At 39.9% G+C, this 18,893-nt stretch overlaps 1 protein-coding gene across 1 annotated transcript in view; it reads left to right on the top strand.

The window, feature by feature from the left end:
* ANKFN1 (ankyrin repeat and fibronectin type III domain containing 1) overlaps positions 1 to 18,893 on the top strand; it is a 297,332-nt gene that overhangs the window by 47,473 nt on the left and 230,966 nt on the right. Inside the window, exon 2 of the mRNA XM_042966568.1 lies at positions 10,472 to 10,512. Within this exon, the coding sequence (XP_042822502.1) occupies positions 10,472 to 10,512 (41 nt within the window). The remainder of the gene's footprint in view (positions 1 to 10,471; positions 10,513 to 18,893) is intronic.

Below are 18,893 nucleotides of genomic sequence, written 5' to 3'. Positions count from 1 at the left end.
CCATGTTTTGTTTGTTTAAAAACAATTCATACTTATCTTTTTGTCAGTTGAGGGGCTTGAGGTACAGAATTCCTAAATGAGATATGTGTTTCCTAGGGAATAATTACCTAACCTGTGGATTCCTAGAGTTGTTAGTATCTCTAATAAATTAACCTGTTAGGATCTTAACAGTTACATATTCCAATGGCTCTTCTGTTTCAACATGTCCAAGCATTGGCTACAGCTTTGGCTCAGGCCTCCATCCCCTTTCACCTGAATTCTACCTCCTAAGTGAGCCATTAGGTTCAATCCAAACCTGTTCTTTCTCCTGTATTTCCCATCACTGTATGACTATATCACCTACCCAGTGTCCCCTAACCCTTACCTGCCACTCACCTCACATCTAACTGGACTCCTGGTCCTGCAGATACTGCTTCCTTAGCCCCCCTTCCTCCCATCCTGCCTTCTTTCCTTATTTCCTTCCTTCCTTCCTTCTTTCCTTCCTTCCTTCCTTCCTTCCTTCCTTCCTTCCTTCCTTCCTTCCTTCCCATCCATCCATCCATCCATCCATCCATCCATCCATCTTTCTCCCCTGGCTCATTCCCTCAACACTGACATCTGGGTTATTTCAAGAACTCCTCCTGACCACTCTTCCTTTCTCTAGGCAACTTCACTATGAATGCACAGCTATACTGTTACCAGGGTGATGTTTTTGGGTTTTTTTTTAATGTTCGTTTATTTATTTGGAGGCAGAGAGAAAGAGAGAGCATGCATGTACATGTGGGCACAAGCAGGGAAGGGGCAGAGAGAGAATCCCAAGCAGGCTCCACACTGTCAGCACAGAGCCCAATGCATGTTCCATCCCACAAACTGAGGGACCATGACCTGAGCTGAAATCAAGTCAGACACTTAACCAACTGAGCCACCCAGGTGCTCCCAGGGTTTTTGACAAAGCAAATCCATTCATACCTCTCCCCTGTGTCAGAACATCTAAATACCTCTCTTGCTTTCAGGCTAAAGTTCAACCCTTTACCTGGATGGAATGATCTGACTGACTCTTGTTTATCTCTGTACCTACTTCTGGTCACTTTTTCACGTGACCTTTGGCTTAGCTCTTTGGAGCCACTTGGTATTGTCATAGCCATGTCCTGTCTCCGTGCCTTTACATGGATTGTTTTTCTTCCAACCTCTTCTGCCTCACACCGGCTCATCTTGGAGTCTCAGCTCCAAAGGTACTCCTCTAAGAGAGCTCCCTTGGATCACTTAGGCCATTGTTCCCCAGGTGTGTCCCTCAGAATGCTTGGAAGAAGGGTTCTTCAGTCCCATACATTCAGGACACTACCACTCCCTAGAATTTGTAATAAATATTTGACTATTAAAACCTCTGAAAAAGATTATGCTAGAAAGATCCACTTAACCATCTTTAACCCAGTGTTTCCCAAACGTACTTAACATTTAACTTCTTTCTTCCACAAACCCATTTTGACCCTTCTTTGGAAAAATCTGCCTTAATCTGTTTTAGAAAGAATATCCTTTACTCCTTGAATACCACAGGCCTAGCTCTATCCTAGTGGTTACCACATGTCATTATCATTGTGGAGTCATTTGCTGATAGGCCTTCCATGCAACACAGACCGCAAATGCCTTGGTGATAAAACAGTCACTGTGTTTTGTCAGTGGTTTATATTTAAAACCTAGAACACGTTTTAAATATCTGATATGTATTTGGTAAACAAGTACATGGTTGACTAAAAAAAATACCACTTACTTTGTTGCTATTGATAATTAGCGTATATTATTTGAGTAGTGTGTGAAATACAATTATTTTGCCAAAATATGTCCATATGAAAGATAGACTACAATTCACAATATTATTGACATGTTTTCTGCGAGTGCCGTGTTTATATGAGTCTCTTAATGTCCTTTATCCTGAAGATAAGAGTGTACACTTGGTCTGACATGTCAACTTGGCTTCAATATAGAAATTTCTATGTTGTTTGGGAGTCATTTTTTTGTTACCATTGCTTTGTGTTTTGTTTTTGAGAGGACCATAACTAAAGATTACATCAATTGTGTATACCTTGAAGAGAACGCTTATATTCCCTATTTGCCAGGAGGATCCTGGTAAGTCATAGACCTCCCTATACCACTCAGTGGAGGGGTCCCAGTCTGCCAGCTCACTCACCAAGAAAAGATTCTTCCTTTACCTGCCACCAGTTGCAGACCCATTACTACATAGAAGACCCCCACCCCCACCCCAGCTTACCTGCATATGTGCTGAGGGCCTCTCCTCCCTTACAGATCAGGAGATCTGGATGTGTGCAGACAAGTAGCAGAGTTTGTGGGGAGAGAAAATGCACAAAGCATTAAAAATGACTCAGCAGTTTGAAGAGGGAAAGAACAATGTAATCAGAACAGGTAGCTCTCTGTGAGGTATCCTTAAAGGAAGAAATAAAAAGAACTCTAAAAGAAAGTAACACAAATTCCCAGGGCGACTAGGGAAAGTTATTACAAAGGAACAATCTGAGGGGAAAAAAAAGAATTCTTGGAACTCAAAAACATTGCTAAAAACGGAATTAAGTATATTGAAGCTCAGATGGAAGAATTATCACATAGAGAAGAAAAATGCAAAGAAATAGAAATTATGAATGCAAAATGAAAGATACTTATGAAGGATACTTATTGTTGGTACAGGGTGAAGAGGCTCAACCTTCTTGAAGACTGATGTTCAAAATGCTTTCTCATTGTAAGCTCATTGTCATAGCAAAAAAATCCCAAGAAATTTAAATGTTCACTAATCAATATGGGATTGGTTAAATAAATTAAGGCGTGTCCATAAATGGATTTCTATTTAGCCACTAAACAAATATACCAACTTGGAATGTATCTCCACAAATATACTAAAAAGAGAACAAAAAGCCATATATAGAGAGAATTATATAACATGACCTTGTTTTTGTTGAAAACATTTTAACCACATGTGTGTATGTGTAAAAGGTTTACATATGTATGTGTGCTTTCATAAGCATAAAAAACACTTTAGAATGATACCCTAACACACTATTGACAGTAATTATCTCTGGGAAATGGGAGGCAAGGTGCTTACCTCTTTATCTACTTTAGAATAAATCTGTGAGGTGAGGCTGTGGACTCTTTTACTTCATTTTAGTGCTTTTGTGTATTTTCCAAATCTTCTGTAGTAAAAACTGCTTCTTTGGAGCGCTTGGGGGGCAGGGAGCTCAGTCAGCTGAACGTCTGACTTCAGCTCAGGTCATGATCTCATGGTTCATAAGTCTGACCCCACATCAGGCTCTCAGCTGTCAGCCTGTTGGTGCAGATCCTGCTTCAGATCCTCTGTCCTGCTCTCTCTCTGCCCTTCCCCTGCTTGTTCTCTCTCTCACTCTCTCAAAAAAATAAATAAATAAAAAGAAACTGCTTCCTTAATTTTTTTAACAGTTAAAGCTGGAAAAAATCAAAGCATAAGAGGTCATTTGTAAGCAAATGTGGCAAGGATATGCAAGGGTTTGCTGCATTCTTGGAAAAGGCAGGGTCAAGACTAGAAAAAGAAAAAAAATGGCAGTGAGATTCCAATACCGTAAGAGAAACAATTAGAAATGTTTACAAACTTCTTAAAACACTAGTGGGAAAAACAAAAACTACTGTAAGAAGGAAGTGAAAAAGCAATCCACTCTGACTTTTTAAAGAAGAGCCCACTTTGGGTCAAATCAAGACCCAAAGTCAAACACAAAAGAAGTTGGAGATGACATTTCTTGTAACCACTTAAGGAACTAGGACAGAATATTTTGATCCAAATGGAAAGTGTAATTCTTCCTACAGTAATTTTTCAGTTTGGGCTCAATAAATATAAATCTAAGTGTCATATGTTAAGCACTTAAAATGGGCAAAGTCTCTGCCAAGTCCTCTATATGCATATTCCTCTAAAAAGCACAACAATCTCAGGGGAGGTACAGGTGCTCCTCTTATTTGCCTTTTATAGACAAAGGCAGTGAGATACACAAACATCGATGTATGTATATGTGCTTTCATAAGAATAAAAGGCATAAGGTTAAATAATTGGCAGCACATCACATGGAAATAAGTGGAAGAACCGAGACTCCAACTCATGGCCCTCTGATACCATTGCCTCTACCTCCAGTGGGAGAACCGAGACTGCAACTCATGGCCTTCTGATACCATTGCCTCTGTGTCCAGTGAGAGAACCGAGACTCCAACTCATGGCCCTCTGATACCATTGCCTCTACTTCCAGTGGAAGAACCCAGACTCCAACTCATGACCATCTGATACCATTGCCTCCACCTCCAGTGGGAGAACCGAGACTCCCAATTCATGACCCTCTGATACCATTGCCTCTACCTCCAGTGGGAGAACCGAGACTCCAACTCATGACCCTCTGATACCATTGCCTCTACTTCCAGTGTGAGAACCAAGGCTCCAACTCATGGCCTCTACTTCCAGTGGGAGAACCGAGACTCCAACTCATGACCCTCTGATAACATTACCTCTACTTCCAGTGGGAGAACCCAGACTCCAACTCATGGCCTTCTGATACCATTGCCTCTACTTCCAGTGGGAGAACCAAGACTCCAACTCATGGCCTCTACTTCCAGTGGGAGAACCGAGACTCCAACTCATGGCCCCTACTTCCAGTGGGAGAACCCAGACTCCAACTCATGGCCTTTTGATACCATTGCCTCTACCTCCAGTGAAAGAACAGAGACTCCAACTCATGACCCTCTGATACCATTGCCTCTACCTCCAGTGGGAGAACCGAGACTCCAACTCATGGCCTTCTGATACCATTGCCTCTACTCCCAGTGGAAGAACCAAGACTCCAACTCATGGCCTTCTGATACCATTGCCTCTACCTCCAGTGGGAGAATCGAGACTCCAACTCATGACCCTCTTAGACGACTGCCTATACCTCCAGTGTGGGAGCCCTGGGCTCTCAAACTCAACATCTGATCCCTGTGCCTATAGCACATAGTCTCAGGTTTTAAAGAACACTTGATCAAAGTGAAGAGGAGTTCGCCATTTATAACATAGTATTATTATTACCTGATAATTAGCATATTCTTCTTTATATAAAACCTGCATCAGTTCATTCTTTTTTTTTTCCCCACTGTTACAATACCACTGACTATGTTGCCTATGCTGTGGCCTTTATCCCCATGACTTATTCATTCTGTAACTGGAAGCCTGTACCTCACCCCTCCCCTTCACCTCTTTTGTCCAGCTCCCCTCCTCTGGAAACTATCAGAATGTTCTCTGAATTTATGGGTATCTTTCTTCTTTTTTAGTTTTTCTGTTTCTTTTCTTTTTTAGATTCCACATACAAGTGAAATCATATGATATTTTTCCTTCTGTCTCTGACTTATTTCACTAAGCATAATACCTTCTAGGTCTCTCCATGTCACAAATGGCAAGAGTACATTCTGTTTTATGGCTAATATTCCAGTGTGTGTGTGTGTGTGTGTGTGTGTGTGTGTGTGTGTACCACTTCTCTATCTGTTCATCTGCCAATGGACACTTTCTCTGATTTATTTCATGTACTACAATGCCCTCAGGCCCATCTCAGTCCATCTTGTCACAAATCACAAATGGCAGGATTTCCTTCTTTCTCAGGCCGAATAATATTTATAAGTATATTCTATAAATATATAATATATATAATCTTCTTTGTCGATTCATCCATAGATGGACACTTAGATTACTTGAGCTACTTCCATATCTTGGCTCTATAAGTCATGTTGCAATAAACATAGGGGTCCATATATCTTTTTGAATTAGTGGTTTTGTTTTCTTTGGGTAAATACCCAGTAGGTGGAATACTGGATCATATGGTACTTCTATTTTTAATTTTTTGAGGAGCATCCATACTGTTTTCCACAGTGGCCACACCAATTTACATTCCCACCAACAGTGCACAAGGGTTTCTTTTTCTTTACATCCTCGCCAGTGCTTATTATTTCTTGTCTTTTTGATTCTAGCAATTCTGACAGGTGTAAGGTAATATCTCACTGTGGTTCTGATTTGCATTTCCCTGATTATGAGTGATGTTGAGCATTGTTTCATGTGTCTCTTGGCTGTCTGTCTTCTTTGGAAAAATGTCTATTCAGGTCCTCTGCCCATTATTTAATCAGATTATTTGTTTTTTGTTTTTTGTTTTTTGTTTTTTTTGTATTGAGTTGTATAAGTGCTTTATATATTTTGGATATGAACCTCTTATCAGAAATGTCATTTGCAAATATCTTCTCCCATTTAGTAGGTTGCCTTTTCATTTGTTGATGGTTTCCTTTGCTGTGCAGAAGTGTTTTATTTTGGTGTAGTCCCAGTAGTTTAATTTTGCTTTTGTTTCACTTGCCCTAGGAAACATAGCTACAAAAATGTTGGTACTGGCATCTGTTCATTTTTAAAGTATTTTTTTAAGTTTATTTATTTATTTTTTTGAGAGAGAGATAGAGAGTGAGCAGGGGAGGGGCAGAAAGAGGGAGAGAGAGAATCCCAAACAGGCTCCTTGCTGTTTCCCCAGAGCCCAATGCGGGGCTCAGTCCCACAAACTGTGAGATCATGACCTGAGCTGAATCCAAGAGTTGGATGCTTAACCAACTGGGCCCCCCAGGGGCCCTGTTCATTCTTAAATTAATTTCCCAGGTAATTAAAAAAAACTGGTCTCAGCACTCCTGGGAATATGTGAAATAGAGAATAAGTATTCCTACCATAGCAATAAGCAAATAAGTAAAATTAACATAAAATAAATTTTTTTCAAAATTCAGAATAAGAAAGTGGTAGCGACTTCATCTCAAAATTTATAATCTTGGACATGTAGGAACTACTTTATTTTATTGTGCATTGTAGAGAGGAATAGATACATAGGAGATTTTATTCCATATGTTATATCATTCAAACAGTTATACTTGCATTGATGCAATTTTTTGCATATTGTGAAAACTTTAAATAGCAGGCAATTCAAACCAGATACTTCAATGAGCATAGAACATTCTGAAATTACTAAGTAGTCTATTTTTTTTAATGAGTGTCAATTGTAGGTTACAGATCATAACCAGATGGGATCAGCCACAGGAACCAGGGTAAGAAGTTAAGATAAACAGGTGATGTGTAGAATCCCTTAGTTGAACACTTTGGCCTAGAGATCAGTTGCTCCAGGACCATCAGTTGATAAATCCCAGTGACTGTCAGAGCATAGGAATCTGAAGTCCTAGCAAGGAGACCAAGAAAATCCAAGGGCTTTGAATAAGATCCATTCCACGTGGATCAGGCCCATGTGTGACCATGACCCAGATGCTGACCTTGCATGTCCTCTGAGGGTGGCTCAGGGGTACTAGGTGGGTGTGGTTCAGGGCAGAGAGATAAGAGGACCTTGCATCTCCACAAGGTGGGAACACGGAGGCAAGGCCTCTGTAACTTAAGTTATCCAGGACTGATATCAGAAGGGCCCCATCTATGATTCTTTAAGGACTCCCATGGTGGAAGAAGTGGAAGAATGGGTTTGGTTGAAGGGTGTGCTAAATAAGGCAAATGGTGGTATTGGTCTCTCGGTCCCTCAAGGAGAACGAGTTCCTCCTGTCCGGGGCCCCATGCCACTGATGATGTCCTTTTGCCTGGTGTGCTCCAGGAACCCCCATTTGGCTTTTTAACTCCCACCCTGAGGTATTCAAACCAGATTCCTTTCTAGGAATTCCTTGAAAGGCTGAATTCCTTTCTAGGGTGGTTAGCAGTAACAAGTGAATCAGTACATGCCAAAGCACCTAGGACAGTTCCTGATGCATTAAGACTCAACAACATCAACAGGCATTATTAAATATGAATTTTTCTTCAGATATTATCCTAACACTCCCCTCAATCAGACTTCCCTGATTTCTCTTTCCACACTGGATCATCAAAGACCACCTCCCCTCCTCTCTGACCACCTTGTGATTTTGCATTACATCATCATGCGATCCCTCCAAACTGTCCAGTTGTCTCCCCTACCAGAGAGATGTTATCATGAGAGCAGGCAGTGTATTCTCAGGGCCTAGCACAGTGTGCTGCACATACCGGGCACTGAATACACATTTAGCAAATGAGTTAATTATTCATTTTAAATGCTCTCTTCTTTAAGAATTCAGGTATTTCTTTTTCTAATGTGGAAATAAGCATAGAAAGCCAAAGCAAGCTTTTATGTTCCTCTGTAGTCTATAAAACCTCACCACCACCCACACTGTACTTGATTGCTTTATTTATTTTGTACCCCAAGAAAAATGATCAGTACCACTGCATTAGGTGGCTTCATAATGCAGTCTCAAGGACAGCTCTGAATAGTTTTCAGGGTAATCAATGATATTGCCATGAAATTGTTGCCCAAATGAAGAAAGAGCTCTTGTCCAGTGAATCCGTGAAGTAACAGACAGTTTTCTTTGTTAATACTTTTGTCACTAAAGAAGAACCTGTTATCTGAAGCAGTAGTAAAAACTTTCCTCAGCAGGTGAGAGCTGTCTAAATTTGTTTCCTAGCAACAAGTTCCTTAGAGGAACTGAAGGGTGCACAATTTGAGAAGAATTTTCAGTTACACTTTTTTGTTTGGAGGAGGGAGAGGTGGGGGTGTGTGTTGTCTGTCAGAGCAGTGTTTCTAACTCCTCCTAGTCGGTGACGCATATGACATCTTATTGAGTCACACCATAGGATCCATCTAAAATAGTCGACTCAATAAAAATGTATCAAGCACCTACCTCATGTAAAGAACTCTGAAAGAAGAACTATGCCGGTTCTTTCTGGGGTCAATAGTTCAATAATTTAATAATTTGTCAGCCTAGGAGCCTCACCCCAACCATGTCCATGGATAGTAAATGTGGAATTAGGTGGCTTGCTAAAACACTGAGGGATTTTCCAGTGTGGATGTTAATCTAACCTGAATTACACTCAGCGGTTAGAGAAACGAAGAGTGGAAGAAGGCAATGTGGGAGAGAAATCTGGGACAATGGTACAGTGCAGATGGTCAAGAGAGGAGACATCTTACCCAAGCAAAACTCTCTCCATAGCCACTCTCCCAGCTCCAATATCATGGACTTATTATATCTTCTTAATTTGTTTTCCCAGATAGGTCTTCTGGTAATAAGAACAATAACAGTAAAACACTAAGTAGCACTTATTTCACACGCATTATCTCACTTAACTCTTACAACTATTTGAAATAGCCACATTATTATTTCTATCAATCCCAGAGCACTGAATCAATTTGTCAAAGGCACACTATTACTAAAAATGGCAGAGCTTGGGGGCGCCTGGGTGGCTCAGTCGGTTGAGTGTCCGACTTCGGCTCAGGTCATGATCTCACAGTTTGTGGGTTCGAGCCCCGCATCAGGCTCTGTGCAGACCGCTTGCTCAGAGCCTGGAGCCTGCTTCAGATTGTGTGTCTCCTACTCTCTCTGCTCCTCCCCCGTTCACGCTTTGTCTCACTCTGTTTCTCAAAAATAAATAAATGTAAAAAAAAAAAAAATTAAAATGGCAGAGCTTGGAAAAATACTGCTCGCCAAAGTCACTAATCCAGCTTATCCAGATCCACGTAGGGGGGCATGGCAGATCTTGCTGTAGGTCCAAGGACACCATGACTTGAGTGTTCAGTCTTAGAGATGACCCAGAATCATGTGAATCTCAGTACACAGATTGTTCATATCAATCATGGGGGCTTACTTGCCATTCCCAATTAAATCTACTACTTTGAAAAGGACCCCCTTTGGATATAACCACAGTATATCCAAAGGGGGGGAAATGGATTTGGAAGCAAACTGAGTTGTCTGGTAGGCTGCCACACCGAACAAATTGCCTGCACAACTGGCAAACTCCTTCCAAGCACAGGCTCAGTCTAATTGTTTCTTCTTTTACTGCCATCTTGAATAAGGAAAAACTTGGCATCGATTCCAGTGCCCCCACCCCAATACTCCCCAGAATAGCTTTTTATTCCTTGGAAAAGAAAACTTGTCCACTTACCCAAATAAGCATGAATTGAGAAGAGCATAATTTTTATGAGGAGCTTAATTTAATGGAACAATGTCTCAGAGCTGGGCCTATGAGAATAAGGTGTAATGTCAGTATGAACCAGAAGCCAGAGAATGATGAGTCTAAGCCGTTGAACTAGGCAACTAGACTCTCCATATTTCTCTCTAGCTAGGATCAGATGTGGGAGACAAAGTGAGCATCAAGGGATCTGGAAATTCTAGGAGGGTCCAGGACAGGGAGCTGAGAATGTGGTGAGATATGACAGTTGACTTGCATGTTTTCTTTGTGGGCTACTTCTCTCTGTACCTCTAAGAAGAGTTCCCCAATAAAAATGTTTTCATCTCTGGGCCCCTCATGTTTTCAGTCAGTGGCTGTACCTTCAAAGACAATCCAGTGCCTTTTTCATTCTGAATTGGTTGCTCTCTATTTTTTTTTTAACACGCTTGTTTTTTGTTTTTGTTTTTCTCTTTGTTTCAGAGGCTGCCCTTTAAAGACAGGCATTTCACTTGCAGCAAAATGTAAGTAAATTTCCTCCTTGAAATGGTATCTCCTTCTCAGCTCTAATTCCTAAAACCTCCTCATCTTTAAGGCTCCCATCTCACATTGCTGCCTTTTTAAAGCCTGGCTCAACAAATGCAGCCTCAGTGTGAATCTAATGTTTCACACTGTTGGTTTGTATAGCATCGTGTGATATTTTATAAACCGTTTGGGAAACAGATCGAACCCAATCATGGCTGCCACTACATTGCATCTAAAAAGCTAGAAAAAAAAGTGAGGAGGAGACATTAGGCAGTATTCTTTTAGATATGATGATCATGTGACACCAAACATTTGAATATTCAGCTTCTCTCAAATGGCGAATTTATTACTCTTTGCCCGGTCACTCCTCACAGTCACAGGCTGTTTCACATTTAATAGCAGGGTAGTTATCTTAATAATGCCTCCCTGTGTGTACTGCATTGCAGCCGCTCTGTAAACCCGTGTTCTTTCTAGAACGAATCTCCATGTATTATGTTTCTTTACTCTTGGTACTCTCAGTGTCTATAGCCAAATTACAAACCCCCTCTTTTTTAAAAGACCAAATAAAATTACACCGGGTCCGAACTGGGAGTTCAAAATATGAATGTTCCATCTGTCTCTGGAATAATTTGATAATACTCAAGTTCAAAAAGCAGGGGATAGATGTGAATTCAGGATAAAGACTCTAGCTATTCAAAAGTAGTTCAAGTGGTAGTGACTTGCTTGTCACTACAGATAAGTAAGCAGAAGATCAACAACCATAAGGTAGAAGCAGGAGATCAACAACCTTGAGCCAGGTAAACCAAGAATGTGTGGATAATATATTTTGTCTGTTCTCTAGAATGGATTGATCCCATTGCTATACACCAAATATTCAAACACTAGCCCAAGCAACATGCATCCTTATTAAAACCATTCAGATTTTATGTCAAAGTATCTGTGTTCACTGGAATTTTTTAAAATGTCAATTTCTGTGTTATATCACTTTGGTCTTTATTGCATCATCAAGACACCTGCAAGTTATGAATGTTTTAAGCAGCTTTTGCCTGTGAAGCCATGTTAGATTTTAGGAGCAGTCTCCCTTTTCATGTGCCATCATAAGTATTTTATTTGTACACATGTTAACGTCTGACTGTATTCTTTCTTTTGAACATAGAAATTGTTCAGGAGAACAGTCTGTGTTTACTTTCCTCCATATTCATATTCCATAGCTCTTTCTCACACTGTATGTGTCTACTTAGGCTTATCACTGATTTTAAATGGTTTAATGTTAAATACTAAGAGATATTTGGAATATGTTCATGGTGACAATTAGACGGAAGGTAGCTTAAGATAGCATTTTTAGTCATTATTTGCAAGTATGCAACTATGAACACATATGTGACCACTACCTCAAGATCTCTTTATCAAAGTTTTGGTTGAAGCACCTTGCATCTCCCAGGTGGGGAGAGAAATGGCTAGCTGTTCCATGTTAGGAGGTTAATCTGTGATCACTTTACTTTCACACTTTTTTCTCAAGGACATACAAAGTGCTTGGTGATCCCCTTTATTAGCAAATACTCTGAGCAGCAACTTTGCACAGAGTTTTGCACCATCCAGACAAAAACAGTTCTTCCCACCTCTCCACGTCATCTCTGAGCTAAACTGGTGGGGAGTTGGTCTGACCCATGGAGTCATGGAAACACATTAAAATCACCAGGCAATTGTGATTTGGGTTCATTTTGGCAGCCAGACTCGATCAGTACCTCAGGAGTTGGCATTACCCCAGTGATGATTGTAGTATACAACAAATACAAATGGAAGACGACCTAATCAGCACGCATTCAGACAAGGCTCAATCTGTAGTGAATGGCAGGAGGTTTTCCAAGTCAAGGCCCTGGAAATGTGTATGGGCCACATAAAATCCCAACTCCTCTGAAGGAGAGCAGCCATAGCCAAGTCAGGAAGGCATGCCCCCACAGAGAAAGGGGGTAGGTGATAGAAGGAACTCAGGACTAAAACTCAGAAGGCTTATGTCTGAGTCCCAGATCACTCCCTCAGAAGTGGTATGATTTTGAGAATGTTACTGAACCCCTCAGTTTCAAAGCGTCTTTATTATGGGTTAGAGGAGGAGAAAGGGAAAACATTTTCCTTGCCTCTGTCAAAGGGTTGTTGTGATAATCACATAAGGTAACATTTCGGAAAGATTTTGCCATCTGAAAGTGCTTTGTGTCGTTAAGGGATTCTTGTTACATTATTGGAGGCTCTCTCTCTGTCTCAGCAGGAATCCCTGGGAATCTGGGAGGGGCAAACTTTGGATCTTAAAATCAATACTACACAATAGAATCAAATAGAACCGTATTGGGCCAAAGCAAGGCCCCTGGAAGGACTTGCACCCACATTTTTTGTTTCTCTTTAACTACAAATATTCTTTGGGACCACTGCCTCTGGTGGAAGAGAATTGTCTTCTGGGTGGTATGGGTGAGAAAGTTGCCAAACAAACCTGAATTATCCAGAGGCCTGTAAAATGCGCAATTGCTTTTTAAGAGGCATGGTGATATTGTGTGTTCCTTTCGATTTTTGGCAGTAACGATTTTCTGCAATTTGTGGTTTTGCAATTTCTCTTTACACAGACAACACTCTGGCTCTCATTCAATGCCCCACTGGTTGGGGGGGGAAGGGGGAGGAGAGAGAAAGAGATTCCCTGGGGCTCTGACCACTCCAGAAAAAGAAGGAAATGTTAATGAAATAAGTCAGAAAGAATGCTTGAGACTAGTGGAAGCTGGTTGGTTAGTGGGGAAGAAAACTTTTAATAAATTTCATAGTATGGTTAGGATTTTATCTGGGGCTTTTGTGGGCTAGGCAAAGGTCTGTTCCCCTTGACTCTTCTGGACTCTCCACTGAGCTTTGTCTGGATGACAATCTCCATTTTTTCTCTTACTTTGTCCTGTATTCAACCAGCCTAGAGCAGTCCCTTCTGGCAGCTCCCTTTCACTCCTCCTGTCTCTGGCGGGATTCCCTTTCAAAACCCCATCTCTAGGTGCCCACTTGCCAATTGTGTTAATTTGGTTTGTGTAATTTACCTGAAGATCCATGTGCCAGAATTTTCGCCTGTGTTCTGGTTGCATTTTCTTCTTCCCCAGGCCTGAAATGCTCTTTACAGAGGAAGGTCTGTGGCCCATGCTGCAGAGGCAGTGCAGGGATGTAACATGTTGCGTTTATCTAGACCAGAGTAATATGTTCTATTTCTATTCATCACCTCTGCAAAGGTTTTGCTGACTTGTGTTTGCTTTTTTTATGACCGCTAGGCACTGTGCTGAAGGATTTAAAGCCACATCCAGCGTTAACCTTGTATTCCTTCTCTGTTCCCTTCCTTGTATGAAAACAGCCCCCTGTTCTCCACAGAGCAGATTCCCGGCCGGGGCTTATGCCTGTAGTTCCCAGGCTTTCTCTGCACGGAGGCAATTGCACAGGCTGTTTGTTTCGTCTCTTCTCATGACCCAAATGTCACTGCTTCTTTTGCTTCTAGGAGGGATATAAAGATAATTGCTACTCATATGTGAATTGTAGTTTTTGTGTATTTGGGGAAAATAATATTTTCCTGTGTATGTATTCTAAAAGCTTAAGGAATTGGGGCACCTGGGTGGCTCAGTCAGTTGAGCATCTGACTTCAGCTCAGGTCATGATCTCACAGTTCAATTCGTGGGTTCAAGCCCCTCCTCGGACTCTGTGCTGACAGCTCAGAGCCTGGGCCTGCTTCATATTCTGTGTCTCCCTCTCTCTCTGCCCCTCCCCAGCTTGTGCATGCTCTCGCTCTCTCTCTCTCTCTCTCTCTCAAAAATAAATAAACATTAAAAAAAGAATTTAAAAGTTTAGGGAATTGTTTGTGCTATGCCATTATAAATCATGGGATTTTAATTTGGGAAGGTGGTTCAACACGATGCAGTTCAACAGCCCACCCCAAGCCGTCTTCCCCACAACATCCTCTCTAGGACCCCTTTCTCTAGCCCATGGAGGTTCAATAATTTTTAATAACTCAACACTTCAAACTTTCTTTTACTAACCTGAGATAACCTTCAGGTGGCTTGTGCTAGTTTTGCCTTCTGGAGCAGCTCAGAAGTTGACTCCTTCTTCCACATGACAACCCTCCAAATATTTTGGAATCTGATCCCATACACTCTCTGAGCCTTCCTGGTCCAGGCTAAACATCCCCGGTTGCTTTAGCCATCCTTCATATGACTTGGTTTAGTTATCCTTTTCCATTTGCTCCAGTCACATTTTTCAATGTCCCTCTTAAAATATTACGTCCTGAACTGAAAAAAAAAAAAAAAAATCCCTGCCAAGATGGCTGACCATTGCAGAGCTCCAAGAAAACAAAAAAAAGTTCTTGTTCTGGACATGTTATTTCTATTACTATAACCTAAGAGTACATCAGAAATTTTAATAGCACTTTAGTCTTGAGGTTAATCCTAAAACCTCTAGATATGCTGTATAAAAGCTGCTATAAAAACGGATTTTTTCCAGTCCTATATTTATGCACTTGGTTTTGAATACTACAACAAACTTGTACATTTATTCCTGTGACACATTAATTTCAGATTACTAGTGGAGATTCTTAGAAGCTTTTTGAATTTGAATTACTTTAAACCCTATTTCAGTTTTGGGACATACTTGATTTGCCTCTTGACTTCATTCAAGAGATTGACAAAAATGGTGTATACCTGGATTTTAAGCTTTTCGGAGGCAGAACCATGTTTTATTCATTTTCATCTTTGTCTCTCCTGAAATGTCTGTAACATTCTGTTAAACAAGCAGAGGCTCAGAAAGTGCTTTCATGAAATCACCCAACAATATCTGATGCAGGCAGCTTTCCAGCACCCTGACAGCTACTTTAGGTTGTTATCGGTACTCTTTAGAAATGAAGAGTAAGATGAATTTCACGCTACACTGCTAATGTTGGGAAATATTGTAGCATTATATAGTTCACTAATGGTATGATCTTCAGGGCTAGATTGCCTGGATTCTAACCTTACTAGATTTTGCTAGCTATGAGCTTGGGAGCAAGTTACTCTACCTTTCTAGGTCCACATCCTGATCTGTAAAATAATGACATTATTTTATCTGCCTTATAAGGTTGTTGTGATATTTAAGCAAATTAATCTGTGTAAAGAATATAGAACAGCTATCAATAATTAAAAACAATAATTAGTGATGGTAATAGTTGTATTGTTGTCATTTTTGTTGTTATTGTCAAGCTATGCTAGTATAACCATGCTATCATTAGAAGAACAAAGGCAATTTGGCAGTTTATTCATAGTGAACCCATATTGACTCCAAATAATAGTTTTATGATCAAAATGTTTGTGTAACCTAACTATAACTCAAATGCTTCATGGACCCTAAGTTTAGGTATGTATTCAAAGGAAACACAAAAATCTAAACAGATGAAAACAATGTAAATTTTTATTAAAGTCCTTTAAAGTGGAATTATATCACATTCCACAGAAAAATATCCTAAAGACCTTTATCCAAATTCCTCATAGTAGCTGCTCAAAAATCTCGCTTCTTCCTCTCCCTACTGCTCTCTGTAGCGAAATATTAGTGCATTGCCTAGCTGGCTCAGTGGGAAGAGCATGTGACTCTTGATCATGGGGTTGTGAGTTTGAGCCCCATATTGGGTATAGAGATTACTTAAATAAATAAAACTTCAAAAAATTTTTAATGAAAGCTTGTGTTGCTTTTTTCCTTACTTGCCTCTTCTCTTTCAAAAATGCCCAATTCCAGGGATTAATAAATTGCTTATCTATTATTTTCTGTCTCCAACAATTCCATTTCTTATGAAATTTCAATGTTGCCCTTCTAGGCTGCTCCTGGAATAAATTATATACACAGGCACACACACATGTGTCCATACATATATATATATATGTGTGTGTGTGTGTACATATGTATATGTATGTGTGTGTCTATATTTACTGACATAATGGATGTGTAGCACACAATTTACAAATAAAATAAAATATTTAATACACTGTATTGTAAATTCCACGTAGCCAACTGATTCTCACAGAATGCTTTCACTGATTTTTGCTGAAGTCATATCTGTAGCCAGCCTATGGCTGTAATTGATGAATTAATGTAGTTTACATATAAATGTGGATTACTAATGTGAGCAACTTCTTTACCATATTGGGTAATAGTTTTTGAATACTGTAGACTGTTTCCTCAAAAATCAGGAAGTGATGAGTTTTGAGTATTTCCTTTTTTTTATTATTGAGGTGTGACTGACATACAACATTACAGGAGTTTTAGGCACACAGCAGAATGATCTGATATTTGTGTGTATTACAAAACGATCACTATAAAAGTCTAGTTGACGTCCATGACCATACATATTTACAGAATATTTTCCTTGTGATGAGAACTTCTAAGATTTACTCTCTTAGCAACTTTCACATGTGCAGTATAGTATTATTAAGTATGGTCTCCACACTGTGCTTTGCCTTCCCATGACGTATTTATTTTACAACTGAGAGTTTGTACTTTTTGATCCCCTTCCCCTATTTCACCCACCACCCCCAACCCCTGCCTCTGGCAGCCACCAGTCTGTTCTTCGTACCTGTGAACTCTGCTTTTGGTTTTTGTCTGTTTGTTTTTTAGATTTCACATGTAAGTGAGATCATATGGTATTTGTCTTTCTCTGTCTGACTTATTTCACTTAGCATAATGCTTTCAAGATCCATCTATGTTGTTATAAATGGCAAGATTTCACACTTTTTCAGAGCTGAATTATATTCCATTAGATAGATAGATAGATAGATAGATAAATAGATAGATAGATAGATATAGACTGACAGACATCTTGCATGTTCTTTATCCATTCATCTACCAATGGACACTCAGGTTGTTTCCATATGTTGTCTGTTGCAAATAATGGTGCAATGAATGTGGGGGTATGTATATCCTTTCAAGTTAGGTTTTTGTTTTCTTTGGATAAATACCCAGAAGTGGAATTATTGCATCATATTATAGTTGTATTTTTAATTTTCTGAAGAACCTCCATACTGTTTTACACAATGGCTTCACCTATTTACATTCCCACCAAGAATACACAAGGGTGACATCTTCCTGTGGTTTTGATGTGCATTTCCCTGATATTTAGCGATGTTGAGCAGCCTGTCATATACCTGTTGGACATCTGAATGTCTTCTTTGGAAAAATGTCTATTCAGACCCTCTGCCCATTTTTCAAGTGTTTGGTTGTTTTTTGTTTTGTTTTGTTGCATTGAGTTCTAAGAGTTCTTTATATATTTTGGATATTAATTCCTTATCAGTTGCATGATTTGCAACTATTTTCTCCCATTCGGTGGGTTGCCTTTTCATTTTGTTGGTGGCCTCCTTTACTGTGCAGAAGCTTTTTATTTGATGTATTTCCTTTGTCTTTAATACAAGTAATTTTATTATAATTTTTTATAATTCAGTTTTTAAGAATGGCCATGTTTAACAATCAGCTCACAAATTCCCAAAAGTCTAACAAATGCCGCTTGCCTACTGGCCAGGCCGTTTCTAGTGCTCTTTGTCTTTAAACAGCACTGGGGATAGGAAATGGGTGGAAGTGGTAAGATATAACTTTGAATATTGACAAGTATAATTTTTCCCAAGTGATAAATTATTAGCTTTAAAAAATATATGTTTTAGAGTTTTACTGAAGACCAGAAGTTATCTCCCAAGTACAGAAGCCACTTTTGACCTCCCTCACTGTTAAAATATGTTTTCACCTTTAGTATTGATTATTGACTTAAAGAAGCTATTATTCTGTCTTTTCTAAACAATTTTTAGGCTACAAAACCAAAAGCTCAGATTAAAAGGGAGTGAGGAGGAGATAATTGTGGGAATATAAATATTTAATGAAATCTGCAAACAGAAAACAAAATTTGATTTGACTTTACACTAACCTGAATTGGAGAGCTCCATAAGAAACAAGTTATCAAGAACCAGGCTTCTCTTTGTGGTCTCGCCTACTTCTGTAGACCAGGTTCATCTACTTACTCCTCAGATTGCATGTGGCCCAAAATGACAGGCGCAGACATCAAGGAGAGGACATTTTACTTCTGCGTCCCACTGGGGGAATACACATCAATTCCAGAAGTCAAGGAAAGAAATCATGTGGTTCAGATCTTTGTTCCTCAGTAGGACACTGGCCAGAATGAGTGGGATTTGTCAGTTGAAAACATCCCTAGTTCCATTAGCTGTGGCTCCAGCAGAGTTGTGAGAAGGTACAGGACAAGATAAACAAAGAGTGTGGGCAAGGATAGCACCCACAGTATAGTGCTATGAACAGGCAGACACAATGATTCACGTTTTTAGTGCAGTATCCACAAACCCCTTCATTAAAAAGACAA

The sequence above is a fragment of the Panthera tigris genome, chromosome E1, assembly GCF_018350195.1.
Source record: "Panthera tigris isolate Pti1 chromosome E1, P.tigris_Pti1_mat1.1, whole genome shotgun sequence".
In the NCBI taxonomy this organism is placed as follows: domain Eukaryota; kingdom Metazoa; phylum Chordata; class Mammalia; order Carnivora; family Felidae; genus Panthera; species Panthera tigris.
This window is presented reverse-complemented; position numbering and strand designations above follow the sequence as displayed.